A 17,542-nucleotide genomic window follows, 5' to 3' on the forward strand; every position below is an offset into this window, starting at 1 on the left:
TCAGACAACACCGTTTCTGAGGACAGTGTTCCTGGCTTGCTTTTATCTGCTTTTGTATTACGTTAGAAGGAACTCAGGCTTCTCATCCTTAATGGACCCTCATTATCTAGACAGCAATCTCAGTTTTATCAAAGTAGGCATTATAGAAACAATAACACCAGGAAGGAAGGAAGGAAGGAAGGAAGGAAGGAAGGAAGGAAGGAAGGAAGGAAGGAAGGAAGGAAGGAAGGAAGGAAGGAAGGAAGGAAGGAAGGAAGGAAGGAAGGAAGGAAGGAAGGAAGGAAGGAAGGAAGGAAGGAAGGAAGGAAGGAAGGAAAAGGGAAGAGGAAGAAACAGACAGATGGACTTTGCTGCTTCTAGATAGAAGACATTTTTACAAAAATCAGGTAGGATTCAGTCAAGTCTGATTCCGGTCAGTTTGGGCATCATGGATGAACTCTGTCCATAACAAGTTGCCTGTTCCTTTAAAACAGGGCTCTTGAAATGGCCCATAAAAATGCCAAGCAACCCTGGCTTCAACGCCGTGGCATCTGCCTGAAGACTTGCTAGGATAATGTAGAGCCATACACCACTGAGTTTGCAGGCCAGAGTGGCCCCGTGGCTGCTGCAAAGGAAGGTGGACCAGGCTTTTTTCCCCTCCTTTACTTGTAGATCAAACCCAGCATGTATCTTTCAAGGACATCAAGGAGTGATCTTGCTTGATCTTGAAAGAATCAACTTCCAGGGAGCCATGTCAACATGATTATGCAGATAGCTAGACAGACAGACAGACAGACAGACAAACAGACAGACAGATACCTGCTTTAGACGAGTAGCCCAGTATTCTGGTTCTGGCAGTGCGATTAGCACCTATTAAATGCTACACAGGACACATACCATGGCAAATGCAATCTTTCCATTCATTTCTAGTCCTTCCAAGCCAGGGTATTTTGTTTCTGAGATATGCCATCAGCAGAAAATGGTCTCTCCAGAGCATCTAAGTGCTGAGTCACTCAAGGTTTTAACTCACGGTGACGTCAAGTCCTATATACATTCAAGGGTGAGACTGCCAAGAGCCCCCACATGCCCCCAGGTAAAGGTTGTTTCTGGGTTCCCTGCGTACCTCTCAGATCTCCCCTCCACAGCATCAAATGAAAGCAAATCCCATTACCTCCCGACTATATGGGCCTCCGGGTTGTCCATGGATGCAGGGATTTTGCCCCATGTTTCTCCCCCACCCCCTTCTCAGCTGCCCTATTCCAGAGATTGTAGGATTTAGTAACAACTGCCAATATGCTACTGAGATAGGACTGGATTTTTAACTAGAGTCATGGCATACATAGCCAGAATGTGCTAATAGAAGTGAATTTGCATCTCCTGACTCATCTTGTTCGTGCTGCTCTCCCCACAATTCAAAAATGGGTCATATGAGTTGGCATTGTGTTAAAAGCCCCCGCACTGCCCCTGCGCTCCCCCCCCCATTTCCCTCTTCCATAGATTTGTTTAGCGGATTTCTTAATCTAGTTATGTAGCCGACCATTATGATCTCCCGAGGCCGTCCATTCCAAAGCTTAGCCGAAGAGCTGTGTTTTTAAATCCCTTAAAATAAAACTTGGTGTGTGTGTGTGTGTGTTTATTTCATCCGAAAAGCAGGCTCAAAATCCCCCACAAGGACTGGAGCCCCCTGCTTACGCTTACCCTTCAGCTATCTTGAACTGAATTATTTGGGGGGGAGCTCCGACCGTTTTTCATTCTCCAAAGATTCCCCATCACACAAATGAAGGGCAGAGGAGGAAAACTCCTTTCCACGAGGTGAACTATTAAGAACATAAGAACAAGCCAGCTGGATCAGACCAAAGTCCATCTAGTCCAGCTCTCTGCTACTCGCAGTGGCCCACCAGGTGCCATTGGGAGCTCACATGTAGGATGTGAAAGAAATGGCCTTCTGCGACTGCTGCTCCCGAGCACCTGGACTGTTAAGGCATTTGCAATCTCAGGTCAAAGAGGATCAAGATTGATAGCCATAGATCGACTTCTCCTCCATAAATCTGTCCAAGCCGCTTTTACAGCTATCCAGGTTAGTGGCCATCACCACCTCCTGTGGCAGCATATTCCAAACACCAATCACACGTTGCGTGAAGAAGTGTTTCCTTTTATTAGTCCTAATTCTTCCCCCCAGCATTTTCAATGTCCCCTGGTTCTATTGTTTACCCCAAGAGATGCAGTGTTGATTCATTTGCTCTGTGTGTAAAGTAATCGATTTAGGGCAACCCCGTCAGGTTTTCAAGGCAGAATAGAGGTAGTTTGCCACTGCCTTCCTCTACATAGCAACCCTGGACTTGCTTGGTGGTTTGCCATCCAAGTACTAACCATGGCCAACCCTGCTTACCTTGTGAGATCTGAAGAGATCAGTCTAGCCTGGGCCATACAGGTAAGTGCCCAGTGGATCTAGCTTCCTGTTAAGCACACATTTATTCCCACTCGGATTTTAATACTGACATTATGTGGAAGATGCCCGTGGGCCTGAGCTCCCTGATTGGCTGATCCTAATTCTCCCAAGAAAAAAATCTACCATGTTGACTCTACCTGTTGACTTCTGTGAAACTGGAGGACTGTGCACCAGTGAGTTTAAAGGCCAGAATGGCCTCCACCAGCCAGCAGAGGACAAGAGCCACAGGCAAGGAAAGTATCAGGCTGGGGCAAAAAGGTTGAGCTCAGGAAGAAGTAGAAAGGAACTGATTCCAGCAATGGAAAACATAAAGAAGAAAGGCCTGTTTTAAATCATATCTGGGGTTTCTAGCAGATACTGGGGGTGGGTTTATTAATCTATTTGTTGGGGATCCAAGGTCCCCAGCTTACATCATTCTCCTTTCCTCCATTTTATCTGCACAATAACCTTGTGAGGTAGGTTGGGCTGAGAAAATGTGACTGGCCCAAGGTCACTCAGCGAGCTTCCGTGGCATGAGGAGGGATTTGAACCGGGTTCTTTTAAATATCAGCCGGTCTTCACACTACACCACATTGGTTCCAACTGGTGTCAGGGAGTCAGAGGCAGTCTGGACATTTGGCCCAAATTAACCATGCAATGTGTTCTTTAAAGCTATTATCATTGCTAGGGAATTCTCCTTTCCGTATTTGAATAATGCACCTCAGGGGTTAGAGCACAGGTGTCAAACTCACGGCCCTCCAGATGTTATGGACTACAGTTCCCATCATCCCCTGCCAGCATGATGTAGTCCATAACATCTGGAGGGCCGCGAGTTTGACACCTGTGGGTTAGAGCAATAAACTGCAAAACTCATCCAAACTCTTAACCCACGACCACCACCACCAATTCCGGAAAGAGAAACCAACCTCCCATTTTGCCCAAACAAACCCCTCCTTGTTGATCGATCAAAGCTGCCCCAAAGCACAGAACTAAATCAAGCGGGCTGGAGTGGGCTTTCCAAATCAACATTACCCCCATTTATCTCTGCTATTCTGACTTCCTGGTCAGAGCTGCATGGAAAAAGCATCCTGTTCCCAAACCCACTACCCGGGCCCACCTATTTCACCTGAGAGCATCCCTTCCTGCCTTTTCTGTCGCAATAATAAATTGGCCCACATTGTCTCTGTGGTCAATGACCATTCCACCCCTGCACAATCCAAAAGCAGAGCAGTTAACAGGCCGTCCAGGTCAATGTGGAAGGTGAGCCCCCAAACCACCCCAAGGTGAGCCCCCAAACCACCCCCAGGTGAGTCCTGTTCCTTGTGCCACCGTGACTCTTGCCAGACAGGCGCCAGTCACTCAAGCTGTGTGGCTCTTTACCGAACAAGCAAGAACCGTCAGAAGACAAATTAGAAGCTAATAAGATGGATGGAATCACAGGTGGTGCTGCAATCAAGTCAGAGCTTGCTTTTAGAGAAACCCCAGAGGGTTTTCAAGGCAAGAGACATTCAAAGGTAGTTTGCCATTGCCTGCCTCTGCGTCACGACCCTGGTATTCCTGGAGGTCTCCATCCAAACACTAAGCGGGGGTGACCCTCTCCTCTAATCCAATGGATTAAGAGGTGGCAAGGGATCGATGTGAAATGCAAGATTAGGTGGGATGCAAAGGAAGGAAGGAAGGAAGGAAGGAAGGAAGGAAGGAAGGAAGGAAGGAAGGAAGGAAGGAAGGAAGGAAGGAAGGAAGGAAGGAAGGAAGGAAGGAAGGAAGGAAGGAAGGAAGGAAGGAAGGAAGGAAGGAAGGAAGGAAGGAAGGAAGGAAGGAAGGAAGGAAGGAAGGAAGGAAGGAAGGAAGGAAGGACATGAATGAGGATGGTAGTTTTAAAGGGTAGCTCTGTTGGTCTGTGGTAGAAGAGCTAGAATGCAGCCCAGTAGCACCCCACATAGATCAACAAGATTTCCAGTGTATGAGCTTTCAAGATTCAAAGCTCCCATTGTCAGATGGGATGAGACGGCCTGCTTCGTCATTCCCTATGACAGAAGATCACAACAGAATGCAGGCAGACAGATAGACGGGTGGTGTGGGGTTCCCCCCCCCCCATTTTGACCCCCACGCAGGTGCAGTTTAACGTGAAGGTGCCATTTGCTAGCCAACAACCATCCCACAACTATCTCCTTGAAATCAGGGAAGGGGGGGGCGGGTGGCTTGCAGTCGCACAAAGTTGTGAAATGGAGCAGGGCCAAGAGAAGATGCAAAATGTCATGTTTCAATAGAATGGGAGGAAGTGGATGGGGCAACTAGCTAGGTTTCTAATCTTGTTTTGATCAGGCGATGGATGGATGGATGGATGGATGGATGGATGGATGGATGGATGGGTGGGTGGGTGGGTGGGTGGATGGATGGATGGGTGGGTGGGTGGATGGGAGGGAGGGAGGGAGGGTGGGTCAGTGGATGGGTGGGTGTTTGACCGCCGGCCCCCCTCCACAGCTCCTCACCAGTCCGTCCCGGGCTCGTCCACCACCAGCAGGACTTTGTTGCGCGCCGAGGACCCCCCGGATCCGGCCACCCCTCCGACCTGCTCGCTGAAGGTGGCGGCGGCGGCGGCGGTGGTCTGCTTCACGGCGTTGGAGAGGGACGAGAAGAAGCCCCCGGCCCCGCCGCCGCCGCTGCCCCCTCCTCCGCCCCCGCCGCCTCCCCCACCGCCGCCGCCACCGCCGCCGGGGCTGGGGGCCGCCGGGGCCCTGTCGGCCGGGGAGAGGCTGCCCGAGGAGGGCGAGGAAGCGCTGGGGGGCGGCGGCGGGGGCTGCGGGCGCTGCAGATCAGTCATGTAGCCGTTGGGCAGGTTGGCCATGAAGTTGCTGTCCGAGAGTCGCCGGCGGAGGTAATTCATCTTGGCCCGGGGCGGAGGGGGGGGAGGGCCTTGAGCGACTCCTACTGACGGGAGACCACTTTCTCGGGACGACACTTGCGGATGGGTCGGTCCTCTGCAGGGGACGGGGAATCGGAGTCTCCCAGGTGGGCTCCTCGCCCTTGCCTGTACCCGAGCTCCCGAGGGTGGTCTTCACAGAGCAGGTCGCCCTCTCAGCCGCCTCCCCTTCAGCGGGGATCCAGTCAGCCCGCCTTGTGGGGATCGTTCAAGATCTGGCTGCCGACGGTTGAAATCGACTGCTCCCCAGCAGATCCTTTCTGGCGAGCAGCAAGTCCCCTCTCCTCTTTTCCCCAAGGTTTGCAGGGCAAGATCTCTAACGGGGAGAGGGTCCCAACAGCTTTCGGGATCTCTCCCTCTCCCCCTCTAGCAGATGCTGCTCCTTGGCGCGCCAGTCTCCTATGGCGGGAATTGGTAGGGAAGTGGTGTGGGGGATAAGCGCCCCCGAGCGCCCCTGGGGAGGGAAGGAAGGAAGCTCTACGGGGGGCGGGGGGAGACAGTCCTGCGCGGTTTCTCCCAAGCGCGGAGCCTTCTGCAATCGCCGGCTGCCAGCCCTGCCCAGTTAATCCATCCTTCCCCTGCTTGGATTCTCCGAACGCCCTACCGCACTCCCCTCTGCCGCTGCAATGGTTGCTCCCTTTCCCCTGCAAAAGCAATCCAGGACTGCACCATGAACCAGCTGGAGGGGCTCGGAGTCTATATCCCCATCCCACCCCCTCCCTGGCAGGGGAGAATGGTACAGTCCGGTACCCAGCAGCAGAGAGAGGCAAGGGCAGACACAGAAGGATCCTGAGCGAGGATGCTGAGGATGCTGCTCTCTCCCTGGGAACCCCGGCCGGAGGTGCCGCTGCCCATAATGCTGATATCGGTGTCCTGCTACCCATTATGACGGTGTGAATTCATGGAGCCGAATGGCAAGGCGTGCCAGAGCTGGTTTTATTTCATGGGAAACACTGGCTCCAGTGTACTGCACCCTGTATCAGTGGCTCTCTAAATGAGGCCCAGGTCACCCTTGGGAGGCGTGCAGTTTCCAAAACAGGAACAAGCATCATCATTATCATCATTTCTTGTTTTGGTTTTTCATGGAACTGAGGGACGGAGTGCCAACAAACCAGCCAGCATGGTGTGGTGGTTAAGAGCAGGTGCACTCTAATCTGGAGAACCGGGTTTGATTCCCCCGCTCTGCCATTTGAGCTGCGGGGGTTTATCTGGTGGACTAGATTAACCTGTGCACTCCAGCACATGCCAGCTGGCTGACCTTGGGCTAGTCACAGTTCTTCAGAGCTCTCCTAGCCCCACCCATCTCACAAGGGTGTTTGTTGTGGGGTGGGGGAGATCTCCTACAGGAGAGAAAGGGGGGATGTAAATCTTCTTCTTCTTCTATGGGGGGTGGAGAGAGAGAGAGAGAGAGAGAGAGAGAATCCAGAGCTCAAGATGGCTAAACAGAAGGATTCTCGGAAAGAAAACCAATGCTTTCTGCTTCACACAATAGCGTCAAGTTGCCACTGACTTACAGGGACCCCAGGGGGTTTCCATGGCAAGAGACAAACAGAGAAGAGAAGAAGAAGAAGAAGAAGAAGAAGAAGAAGAAGAAGAAGAAGAAGAAGAAGAAGAAGAAGAAGAAGAAGAAGAAGAAGAAGAAGAAGAAGAAGAAGAAGAAGAAGAAGGAGGAGGAGGAGGAGGAGGAGGAGGAGGAGGAGGAGGGAGGAGGGAGGAGGGAGGGAGGGAGGAGGGAGGGAGGAGGGGGGAGGGGGGGAGGGAGGAGGGAGGAGGGAGGGAGGGAGGAGTTTGGATTTATATCCCCCCTTTCTCTCCTGCAGGAGACTCCAAGGGGCTTACAATCTCCTTGCCCTTCCCCCCTCACAACAAACACCCTGGGAGGTGGGTGGGGCTGAGAGAGCTCCGAGAAGCTGTGACTAGCCCAAGGTCACCCAGCTGGCATGTGTGGGAGTGCACAGGCTAATCTGAATTCCCCAGATAAGCCTCCACAGCTCAGGTGGCAGAGCTGGGAATCAAACCCGGTTCCTCCAGATTAGATACACGAGCTCTTAACCTCCTATGCCACTGCTGCTCCTACGCCACTGCAGAGGTGGTGTGCCTCTGCATAGCAACTCTGGTACGTCTTGATGTCACCCATTCAAATCCTTGCCAGGGTCGAGGCTGGGAGAGGGTGCGACTGGCCCAAAGCCAAGCTTCCATGACAGAGTGGAGATCTGAATCAGGGACTCCTCGATATTAGCCCAGCTCTTTAACCACTCCATCATGCTGGTCCTCTACCCATTTTCCATATAGGTATAAACAAGGGTAGAAGGGAATGCGTAGAGTTTTGTAAACTGCCGTCTGCAAAGATCGGTGCCAGTGTATTATTGTTTCCATTATTATTTACAAAGCTCCATCAACATGCTTGATCTTTACAGAGAAGGTAGAGATTAAAAAAATAGCCCCCTGGGTAATCAGCAGGTCATTACGGACCCACGATGTCACATCATGATGTTTACTAAGCACACTCTGTTTACAGAATGGTTTGCCATTGCCTTCCCTGATCATCTATGCTTTACCCTCAGCAAACTGGGTACTCCATATGTCCCTACCCCATATGTCCCAATTTGCTGGTGGTTCCTGGCCCCTCAATGATGCGGCTGGCCTCCACACAGGCCAGGACCTTTATGGCCCTGGCCCCGGCCTGGTGGAACACTCTTCCTCCAGCTGTCCAGGCCCTGCGGGACCTTGGTGAATTCCACAGGGCCTGTAAGACTGAGTTGTTCTGCCGGGCCTTTGGAGTGTCCAGTCGCTGAGGTGCGCCCCCCCCCTTTGCTTTGCTCCTTTGCTCCCTTATTTTTTACAATTCCATTCTTGTATATATATTTGTTATCCTTTTAGGGAGGAGTTCGGCCATTCCCCCCTTCTGGGGAGGTTTTAATGAATTCGGTTATGGGACGCTGTTATTATTGTTTGACCGCTGGTTTTTAATGGTTTTAATGGATTTTAGTAAATATGGTCACTATTGTGACCCTTGTTACATATTGTATACATACTGATATTGTTGTGCACCGCCCAGAGCCCCTCAGGGATGGGGCAGTCTATAAATTTAAATAATAAATAAAAATAAATAAATAAATACTCATTTTACCAACCTTGGAAGATGAAAGGCTGAGTCAACCCTGAGCCAGCTACCTGAAACCAGCTTCTGTTGGGATCAAACTCAAGTCGTGAGCACAGCTTGGACTGCAGTAATGCAGCTTGCCACTCTGCACCACAGTGCTTTTCTCTTTACAAAATGGCATGAACAAAAATTGGGGGGGGGGGGGTAGGATTGGTGCCCAGTTTCAAAAAGCAGGGAGGGGATAAAGAGGTAAACTGGGGGTGGGGGGCATGGATTAATGGGATTCATGCTGGTGGGTCGTGGGTTTAGAGAAAGGACTGGAGTTCTTCATCTGTCCCACCACACCCTGGTCAATTGAACACAGCATGAGAGCTGTTGGGGGGAGGGGGAGAAACAGAAAGGAAAAGGCGGTGTTTGGAAATCAGCAAAATATTTGTTACTTCAATGGGTTCATTCATTTTTGAGGGCATTTTGCAAATAAGGGCAGTACAGTATTGAAAGGACTGTGGTTTCAATGTGAACAAGATCATTAACAGATACTGCTTTGGATGCTCACGGGATGGAATTCATACTGAAGTTGGTGTATCTCTTCCAAATGCCAAAAACCGGAACTAAGATATCCACTGAGTGGATCCACTGTGCTAGAGAATACGACCTAGTTAGTCACTTCCATCCAGGAAGGGTTGCGCTGTCCATGGTGCTGAAAAGCCTGCTGTCTTTGTCCATGGTGCTGATTAAACCCTGTTTTCATCTCACTTCCCCTTCTATCTTCCAACATGCCGACTTAAAAAGGGTCCCTAAGCCCACAGATACCCCTATAATGTTTTAAATGCTAGCCCAAGATATCCCTAGAATGTTCTAGATGCCACCTGGATACAGAGAAACTGTTCCTCCACCACCACCACCACCCTTTTGTTTTACTTGTAGGTCTCCCAACAATGAAATTTTCACAATGTGACCAACTAAGCAGATACTGGCGCACTTTGCAAGTGTCAAGAGGGTAAAGGTCATTGCCTAAATGGGGTTCCAGGATATCAGGTGAGGTTCTTTTGCATCTGAATCACGAGTCTGCCTCTTCAACTTTGCAATTACTAAATCCTTACTATACTTTGATACTACATACAACAAAGGGAAGACTGACTGCTTTGGCCCTGGTAATTACTGTTTATTGAAAAGACTGTGGTTGCCAGTTGTGGACCTGGGTTAAGATAAATCTCCAGGACTCCTATATAGATCCTCTGGGGTTAACGTCACCCAAATACATCCTTCATTAAATTGACATTAATGTCAAAGGGCTACATGTGAAACATCTGATCTATGTGTGAAAGATAAGCCCACACATGGTGATCATCTCCCTATTTATGTATTTATTCATAACCTGCCTTTTTTGCTGAGACTCAAGAAGGGTTATACAGTGTAAGACAATGCAGTCAAACAGCATGAAGCATTCAACAGCCAATGAAACAGGACTAAGACAACAACAATTAGAAACACTGCAAAAAATTATCCTGCATGATAAATACATCATTAAAAATTCAAAGAAATCAAAATTACAAATGTAGAAAATAATGCAGTAAGAACAAGTTAATGCCTACATTGAATCATGGGGATAATCTACAATCCTGTTCCCTTTGTCACAGTCGCCCCTGTTACATTAGACCACTGCTCTGGTTAAAAAAATGCCTCTCTGGATCAATTCTGTTTCCCACAGTTCACAGAATAGTAGAAGCGGATCTTCAATAGAAGTTAAAAACCACCTGTGTTGAACATCATGTGCCAAAATCATTTGGGAGGGGAGAGATGACATTTTCTTTAATCTCTCTTCTCCTGGACAAGCAGGCTGCAGAAACGAGACATGAAAGAGAAAGAAGTTTGGCCCCCACTTTGGTGAACCAAAAGCTAAGTACTCATTAGCTTGCTCCCCACCACATATCCGTGCTGATTTTGTGCACCATTTCTGGTTGCAAACAAGGGGAGATGTATGTTCTTATTTTGGGGTGAAATGATGTTCTTTGCAATGTGATGTTCTTTGCGATGAATTTTGGTATAGACCAGGGGTCTGCAACCTGTGGCTCTCCAGTTGTTCATGAAATACAATTCCCATCAGCCCCTGCCAGCATGGTGGCAGGGGCTGATGGGAATTGTAGTTCATGAACATCTGGAGAGCCGCAGGTTGCAGACCCCTGGAATAGACACCCCCCCTAAGTCTGCAAAACCTAGGCTGTCAAGCATTTGAGCCTGCTCCAGCGTTGTGCCTGAAAGAAAGAAAATGTTGACAGTAAATTCAACAGCATCTCCCACTGGCCCTGTGGGAATTCGCTTCTGTTCTCACATTCCCTCCTCCCTTGTTCTTAAATGCTGTAATTGCACGTCTCACTTCCAGACCTGCCAGGAGTTCTTTAGGTGTTAATAACACACTTGGCTGGTTGTGTCTCTGCTGGGCCTGGCTGTGTTTTAAATTATACCTCATCATACTGTTGAGAAGTCAAGCTGAACTGAATTCTGTTGCTTTGAGAAGGGGGGGGGGTGTGGAGTAGAAACCCTATTGTATTGTGCATGCAATGTTCCAAATGTTCCAATTCCAAATAATTCCAAACGTTTGTCTGTGTGTGTATGTACACAAACTCTGTGTGCCTGATGATGTGTATAAGCCAGGTATATTAAGCCAGTATGAGTATATCAACATTTTAATAGCCAAGTCTGTAATAGCATGTGTGAAAAGACACATGCATACCACAACAAGGACCAACAGCATCTATAATTGAAGCATGCATTTGTATGCATGACAGGGCATTTCTGCGATGGTTCTGTGTGTTTGGGTAGCATGTTTATTGCAGATGTGTGACCATGCAGAATTGCCCCAATGTCCCTGTGGGTGCCTGCGTGTTCTCACTTTTTTGGTGGGTGCCTGTATTTCCCTGCATCCCCCCTGCCCCTTGTGTCTTGCCATTGGGGGCATGAAGGGACACAGCTCAGTATGTTGCCGCAGAAACTCTGAGGGATGCTACTGCGGGGGCGGCGAAGGATGGAGCATGAAGAGGATTTTCTACTGAGGCATCACCATGACAACCACACAAAAGAAACCTAGAAATCCCCTTCACTAGGCAATGCAGGGAACAGGATGGTGTTGATCAAGAAGGTCAGCGGCAAAAGAGAGATGATGGGCTATTCCAGTCTTTAAGAAGGTAACTGGGGGATATGGAAGGCGCAGATCGAAAGGGGCAATCAACCGAGCAGCTATGTGCCACTAGATGTCACTGTTGCTCTATACATTCCACTCAGCAAGGGGCAAGGAGTAATACCCAGCTGACAACTTCACTCAAACTTTCCTCAGGCCCCCCAGAAGATCAAACATGGACTTTTTGTCCAAGCTCTTATATCTCCTCCAGGTACCACTTCTCCTGTTATCATTGCCAATTTTCTTTGGCTGGACTTGTGGCTAAGCTAGAGGCAGAAATTCAACAGGTGCAGTGCCACCCATGGAGAAAACCTCACCAGTTGAAACTTGTTGGTTAAGTCACTGTCAAAGGCACAGGAGCACAGGAGCAGCAGTGGCATAGGAGGTTAAGAGCTCATGTATCTAATCTGGAGGAACCGGGTTTTATTCCCAGCTCTGCCGCCTGAGCTGTGGAGGCTTATCTGGGGAATTCAGATTAGCCTGTACACTCCCACACATGCCAGCTGGGTGACCTTGGGCTAGTCACAGCTCTTCTGAGCTCTCTCAGCCCCACCCACCTCACAGGGTGTTTGTTGTGAGGGGAAGGGCAAGGAGATTGTAAGCCCCTTTGAGTCTCCTGCAGGAGAGAAAGGGGGGATATAAATCCAAACTCCTCCTCCTCCTCCTCCTCCTCCTCCTCCTCCTCCTCCTCCTCCTTCTTCTTCTTCTTCTTATTTTAAGAGAGCGACCATTTGACTTGCTATATATTCGCCGGATTTGATACTTCTGAAGTGGTTCTGAGAACACTGACTACCACCATCCCCGATGAAGCCTTTTTTGCTCTTTCTACAAGCCCTAGTGGCCTTCAGATACTTCCCCAGTTTTGGGGCATCCTGTCATTCAAGGCAGTGCCAAATTCTTTTAATGTCCACCTGAATGCATTGAGGGGAGCCATTCAGAGATCTGGAATCAAGAGTTGTCAGTATTTTGAGGACACACATTCTCTGCTCCTTTTCTACGGTGTCAGGTTAGGCAGTGGATGTCCTATGTTTAGTCACCAAAAATGGGTTTTTGGCATGTTTTTTTGGAGTGCCCAGAACGGATTAATTGGATTTACATTGATTCCTATGGAAAAGTTTGCCTCGGTTTTCCTTGGTTTCAGTTTTCATCAATTCTTTTGGGACCGATTACCAACGAAAACCAAGGTTGCACTGTATTTCTCTCTGACAATTACTCATATAAGGGATGCCAAACATTCTAACAAATCCATCCTCTGATAAACTCACACAGCACCTCATCTGATGAGAGAGTTGTGATCTATTTATTAGCTGATTTTAACCCAACTGTTACTAACACAGTGGCTCAATTTCTTGCGAGCCCCAAGGTCTCATGGGAAGTGTAGTTCCCACCAGGCTGTTTTCAGCCTGAAGGGAACAGGCCGATTCTCCAGCCTGCACTGTTTCACTAAGGTAAGTGTGGGGGGGGGTGCTGTGGAGGGGGTGCATGGAAAGCACAGAGTGCACACCAGGCACAGTATGGCCCAGCTACGCCTCTGGCCCAAGGTAATCCAACAGGAATGTAGGAACAGGAAACAAATCCAGTTCAACAGATAAGAATCAGCTGCTCTTATCTGCTCTTATCAGATTACAGTACACCTGCTCTTAACCACTACGCCACTGCTCAATAAGTAATTAATTAAAAAACATGCCGTCATTTTGATTGGCCATTAGGATCCTGAGCGTCAGCTTCTCCTGGCAGTACGTGCAAAAGGAGTCCCGGATCATTGCTTCTTCCCGAGTCAGGAGTCTGTCCAGCATGAGGGCATCTTGCCAATCAAAATGGGCACCTGGGACAGAGAGAACAAAGTCAGAACCTGTTGGACATAAAGAATATATAGCACCGAACTTCACTCATCACTCCAGGGGGGCTCAAGTAATAGGCAAGGCCTTGAGTGACACTCAGTTCTCAATCCAACACAACCCAAAGAAGACGAAGAGTTTGGATTTATATCCCCTCTTTCTCTCCTATAGGAGACTCAAAGGGGCTTACAATCTCCTTGCCCTTCCCCCTCCCCAACAAACACCCTGTGAGGTGGGTGGGGCTGAGAGAGCTCTGAAGAACTGTGACTAGCCTAGGTCACCCAGCTGGCATGTGTTGGAGTGCACAAGCTAATCTAGTTCCCTAGATAAGCCTCCACAGCTCAAGTGGCAGAGCTGGGAATCAAACCCAGTTCCTCCAGATTAGAGTAGACCTGCTTTTAACCACTACCCCACTGCTGCTACAACAGATATTTACCATGATGGATGTCTGCAGTCAGCCCCTCAAAACAATTCCTGGCTGCCATTATGTGATTTTCCCTTTCGTTTTGAGTTCTTTGTTGAATCATGCTTTAATGCCTCAAAGTGCCTTGGCCTGATTCTTCATTCCTCCTATAACCAATGCCTTGAAAATTAACACACACACCCCAAAAAAAAATTAAAGAAAAATGTCTCCCCACTGACAATATAAAACGTGATACTCATCACAGAAAACTCAGTTTAAGGAAGGACTCCCCACCGCATACAGAGTTGTTCCACTGGGCCTTTGGAGAGGCCAGCTGCGGATTGCCTGCCCGCTCTTGACGCCCCTGCTTTGTATTTGTACCATCTACAGCATTGCCAGTACTGAAGTCCATCATGTTCAGCACTGCTGGCCCCCTCCCAGCCTTGGGATCGGACGCCATAAATATAAATAAACAATGTATTTTCAATTCGATTTTATGTAGCTGCTATGGAAATTTAAGGGTTTTAATGTTAATGCTCATATTTGTATTTATTGTTTTATCAGCCTTGTTTATGGGCCCTGTATATGATGATGATGATGATGATGATGATGATGATGATGATGATGATGATGATGATGATGATGATGATGATGATGATGATGATGATGATGATGATGATGATGATGATGATGATAACGATGATGATGATGATGATGATGATGATGATGATGATGATGATGATGATGATGATGATGATGATGATGATGATGATAATGATAACAACAACAACAACAACAACAACAACAACAACAACAACCTGTGACAAAGTACTGGTGGAATCACAAACCTGAAAAGGTCACTACTTTGGGACTTCCGAATTCAGACTAACAAAGTTTTGGAACATAATACTCCTGACCTCCCGATTGTGGAAAAAAAAGAAAGTGTGGATAGTCGATGTTGCAATTCCTGGTGACAGCAGAATTGACGAGAAGCAACTGGAAAAAACTTACACGATACGAGGATTTAAGGATTGAATTACAAAGACTCTGTCACAAACCAGCAAAGGTGGTCCCAGTGGTGATCGGCACACTGGGTGCAGTGCCTAAAGTTCTTGGACGGCACTTAAAAACAATCGGCACTGACAAAATCACCATATGTCAGCTGCAAAAGGCCACCCTACTCGGCTCTGCATGCATTATTCGTCAATACATCACACAGTCCTAGATACTTGGGAAGTGTCCGACGTGTGATGTAATACAAAATCCAGCATATTGATCTTGTTTGCTGTGTATAACTGTTTTTGTATCAATAAAATAATAATAATAACAACAACAACAACAACAACAACAACACATATTAATCCAGGTTTTGATGCGCGCTCTCCCCCTGATCACGTGCTTTTCCAGAACCTGCTTGTAAGTGCATCTTTTTAAAAAACACGCCCCGAAGCTGGATCCGAGGGGAGGTTTGGGGTTTGAAACCACGTTTGTTTTTCCCGCCACAGAGAGTGACGCGGAGCCTCCCATCCAACCACAGCACAGCGACATGCTGACATCATGACAAGTCATCGCAACAACAAATTTTTTTAAAGAAAAAGTCACCGCCCCAATGCGGCACAACAGCCAATCATAACATTGCTGCCAAGCAGAATGTGTGTGCGAGGGGAGGGTAGCATTGTTTGAATGCATGATAGACGTGCATGGCAACACTGGACACACGCTGCTGAGGGAAGGGAGAAACATCAGTGAAACCTGGATAAAAAGGTTCTGATTCTTTTTTAATCTGTATTTAGTTTTCAGTGGGGATTCACCCATAAATGAGCAAATAAACAGAGGAACAGAGAGTTAGTTGGCAAAATGGCGCCCAGGAGGAGGTCCAGGGAAAGCCGAGAAGCTTGGGAAATGTAGTTAATAGATCGCACAGCAACTGAAGACGTTCTCAAAACGTTTCAAGCAGAGACTCGTTTTATAAGGGACTCATTTAAAGCATTTTGAGGCTGCCAATAAAATGTTTGGGAATAAAAACCATGTGGAACTCCATGGAGGAAAAGTTTTATTCCCTGCCTCAAAATGTTTTAAAGGGTTTGTAGGGAAAGGGCCAGTCTCTCGATAAAGAAAATATCAGAATCTTCTACTCTGTTAGCCTTGCCCTTGACACCCCAATATATATTATTTCATAATATTTTCCTGTTAAACTACATAGGCAGAAGCCACCTCTCATATTTTTGTGTGGTTAGCAGAGTGTCCAAGCTGAAAGCAGGCCCCAGGCAAAAGGTCTGTTTGCAAGATTAAATCAATGGATGAGTTACTCCTGCATAACCTGGAGGTCTCATTTTGTTTGTGGGCATGATCTTGATTACCACACCTTGCAAAGATACTGTTAAGACAAAGAATATGGAAAGCCACTTTAGCATCAATTGCTGCATTTTCACTATCTCTTCTGGCAACAGATGGTTGCTTCCTTGCATTTCCCCAACCTCTAGATATGATCTCCCTAACAAGATCCCATCCTGAATCAATCAAGCCTCATTCAAATCTGAATACTGAAGGCAGAGACTATAAGAGTTACTTTGCAAAAAGCCATTCTGTGCTTTCTGATATAATCTAGGACCAATTGACTCCCATTGTCCCAAGGTGTAGAACAATAGAAGAGTCGTTAATTAGCACAGCCCAGCAAGCCCAGCGTATGTAGAGAATTCCAGAGGAATTTAAGAAAAAATGAAACTTAAAACTCACTCTGTTCCGCGCCCTACCTGGAGCAAAAGGGTATAAAAGTTTAGTTCACCCCCCAACTTGCCGATGCTCAATTCTGTGGCCTGTACCTCTCATCTTGGTCTGCTTGAGATTTGGGTTTGGAGACATGATATAAAGATCCTTCGCCTGGATTCAGATGCTGAGTCATTTGAATCCCTTGCCTTCTGCCAAGATCTTCTTCAGCTCGAATTTAGGTAGCGTATTGCCAGCAGAATTCCCATTCCCCTCTATCTTACCATCTACCTTTTCCAAGAACCTTTCTATATACCAGGAACTTGTGTGTATGTGCTCTTGTGCCTTACTATATGTATGCATTTTGAACCAAATTTATATAAACATTTAAAACTCAATTTGGACTCTTGTATTACTCTGTGGAATATTCATTGCCAGAATTCCTTCCCCGTATTACACAGTCTAAAAGATCTCCTCTTGGCCCCTCTTGCTGCCAACGTGAGTGCTCATTCCCCTTTGCTACTTTTAAAACCATATGTGTGCTGTTACACTCTTAGCAGCTGGTGGAGATTCCCTTTAATAAAGTCCTTACCCCTGTTAGGCCAGTAACACAGTAACAACTCAGTACAGCCAACTTTCAGGCATACTCTCCCAAAAAAGGCATTACTTCCTTCTTGCCTATTCTTTGGTCAGCATGACCCAAGCATAAGGCATTTTCATAGCTGCAGACACCTAATAAGTCCAATTTCAGGGGAAAGAGATTTTCATCTAAAAGAATATAGCATTCAAATGATGCATAAGAAACAGCAAAGGCTCCAAAATGTGGGTGGGGGGGGGGGGGAACCAGATAGGTCTACATCTATATCTTCGTTCCCCATCTCTATAACATATCTTCTGTGATTTTAAAGAGGTAGGCAGAAATAACTGGGTGGCTCCAGGTTTATTGTTCCAACTCTGATCATCTCTGTTATCTTTTCCTCTGGA

At 47.6% G+C, this 17,542-nt stretch overlaps 1 protein-coding gene across 3 annotated transcripts in view; it reads right to left on the reverse strand.

The window, feature by feature from the left end:
• SYN1 (synapsin I) overlaps positions 1 to 5,945 on the reverse strand; it is a 203,880-nt gene extending 197,935 nt beyond the window's left edge. Inside the window, exon 1 of one of the 3 annotated variants that reach the window (XM_048490232.1) lies at positions 4,900 to 5,944. In XM_048490232.1, the coding sequence (XP_048346189.1) occupies positions 4,900 to 5,294 (395 nt within the window). In that variant the 5' untranslated portion in view covers positions 5,295 to 5,944. Of the gene's footprint in view, positions 1 to 4,899 lie in introns of all 3 variants that reach the window. The other 2 variants (XM_048490230.1, XM_048490231.1) reach the window with 2 other exon arrangements.
• Between the last annotated feature and the right edge of the window lie 11,597 nt (positions 5,946 to 17,542).

Source organism: Sphaerodactylus townsendi, linkage group LG03, assembly GCF_021028975.2.
Source record: "Sphaerodactylus townsendi isolate TG3544 linkage group LG03, MPM_Stown_v2.3, whole genome shotgun sequence".
In the NCBI taxonomy this organism is placed as follows: domain Eukaryota; kingdom Metazoa; phylum Chordata; class Lepidosauria; order Squamata; family Sphaerodactylidae; genus Sphaerodactylus; species Sphaerodactylus townsendi.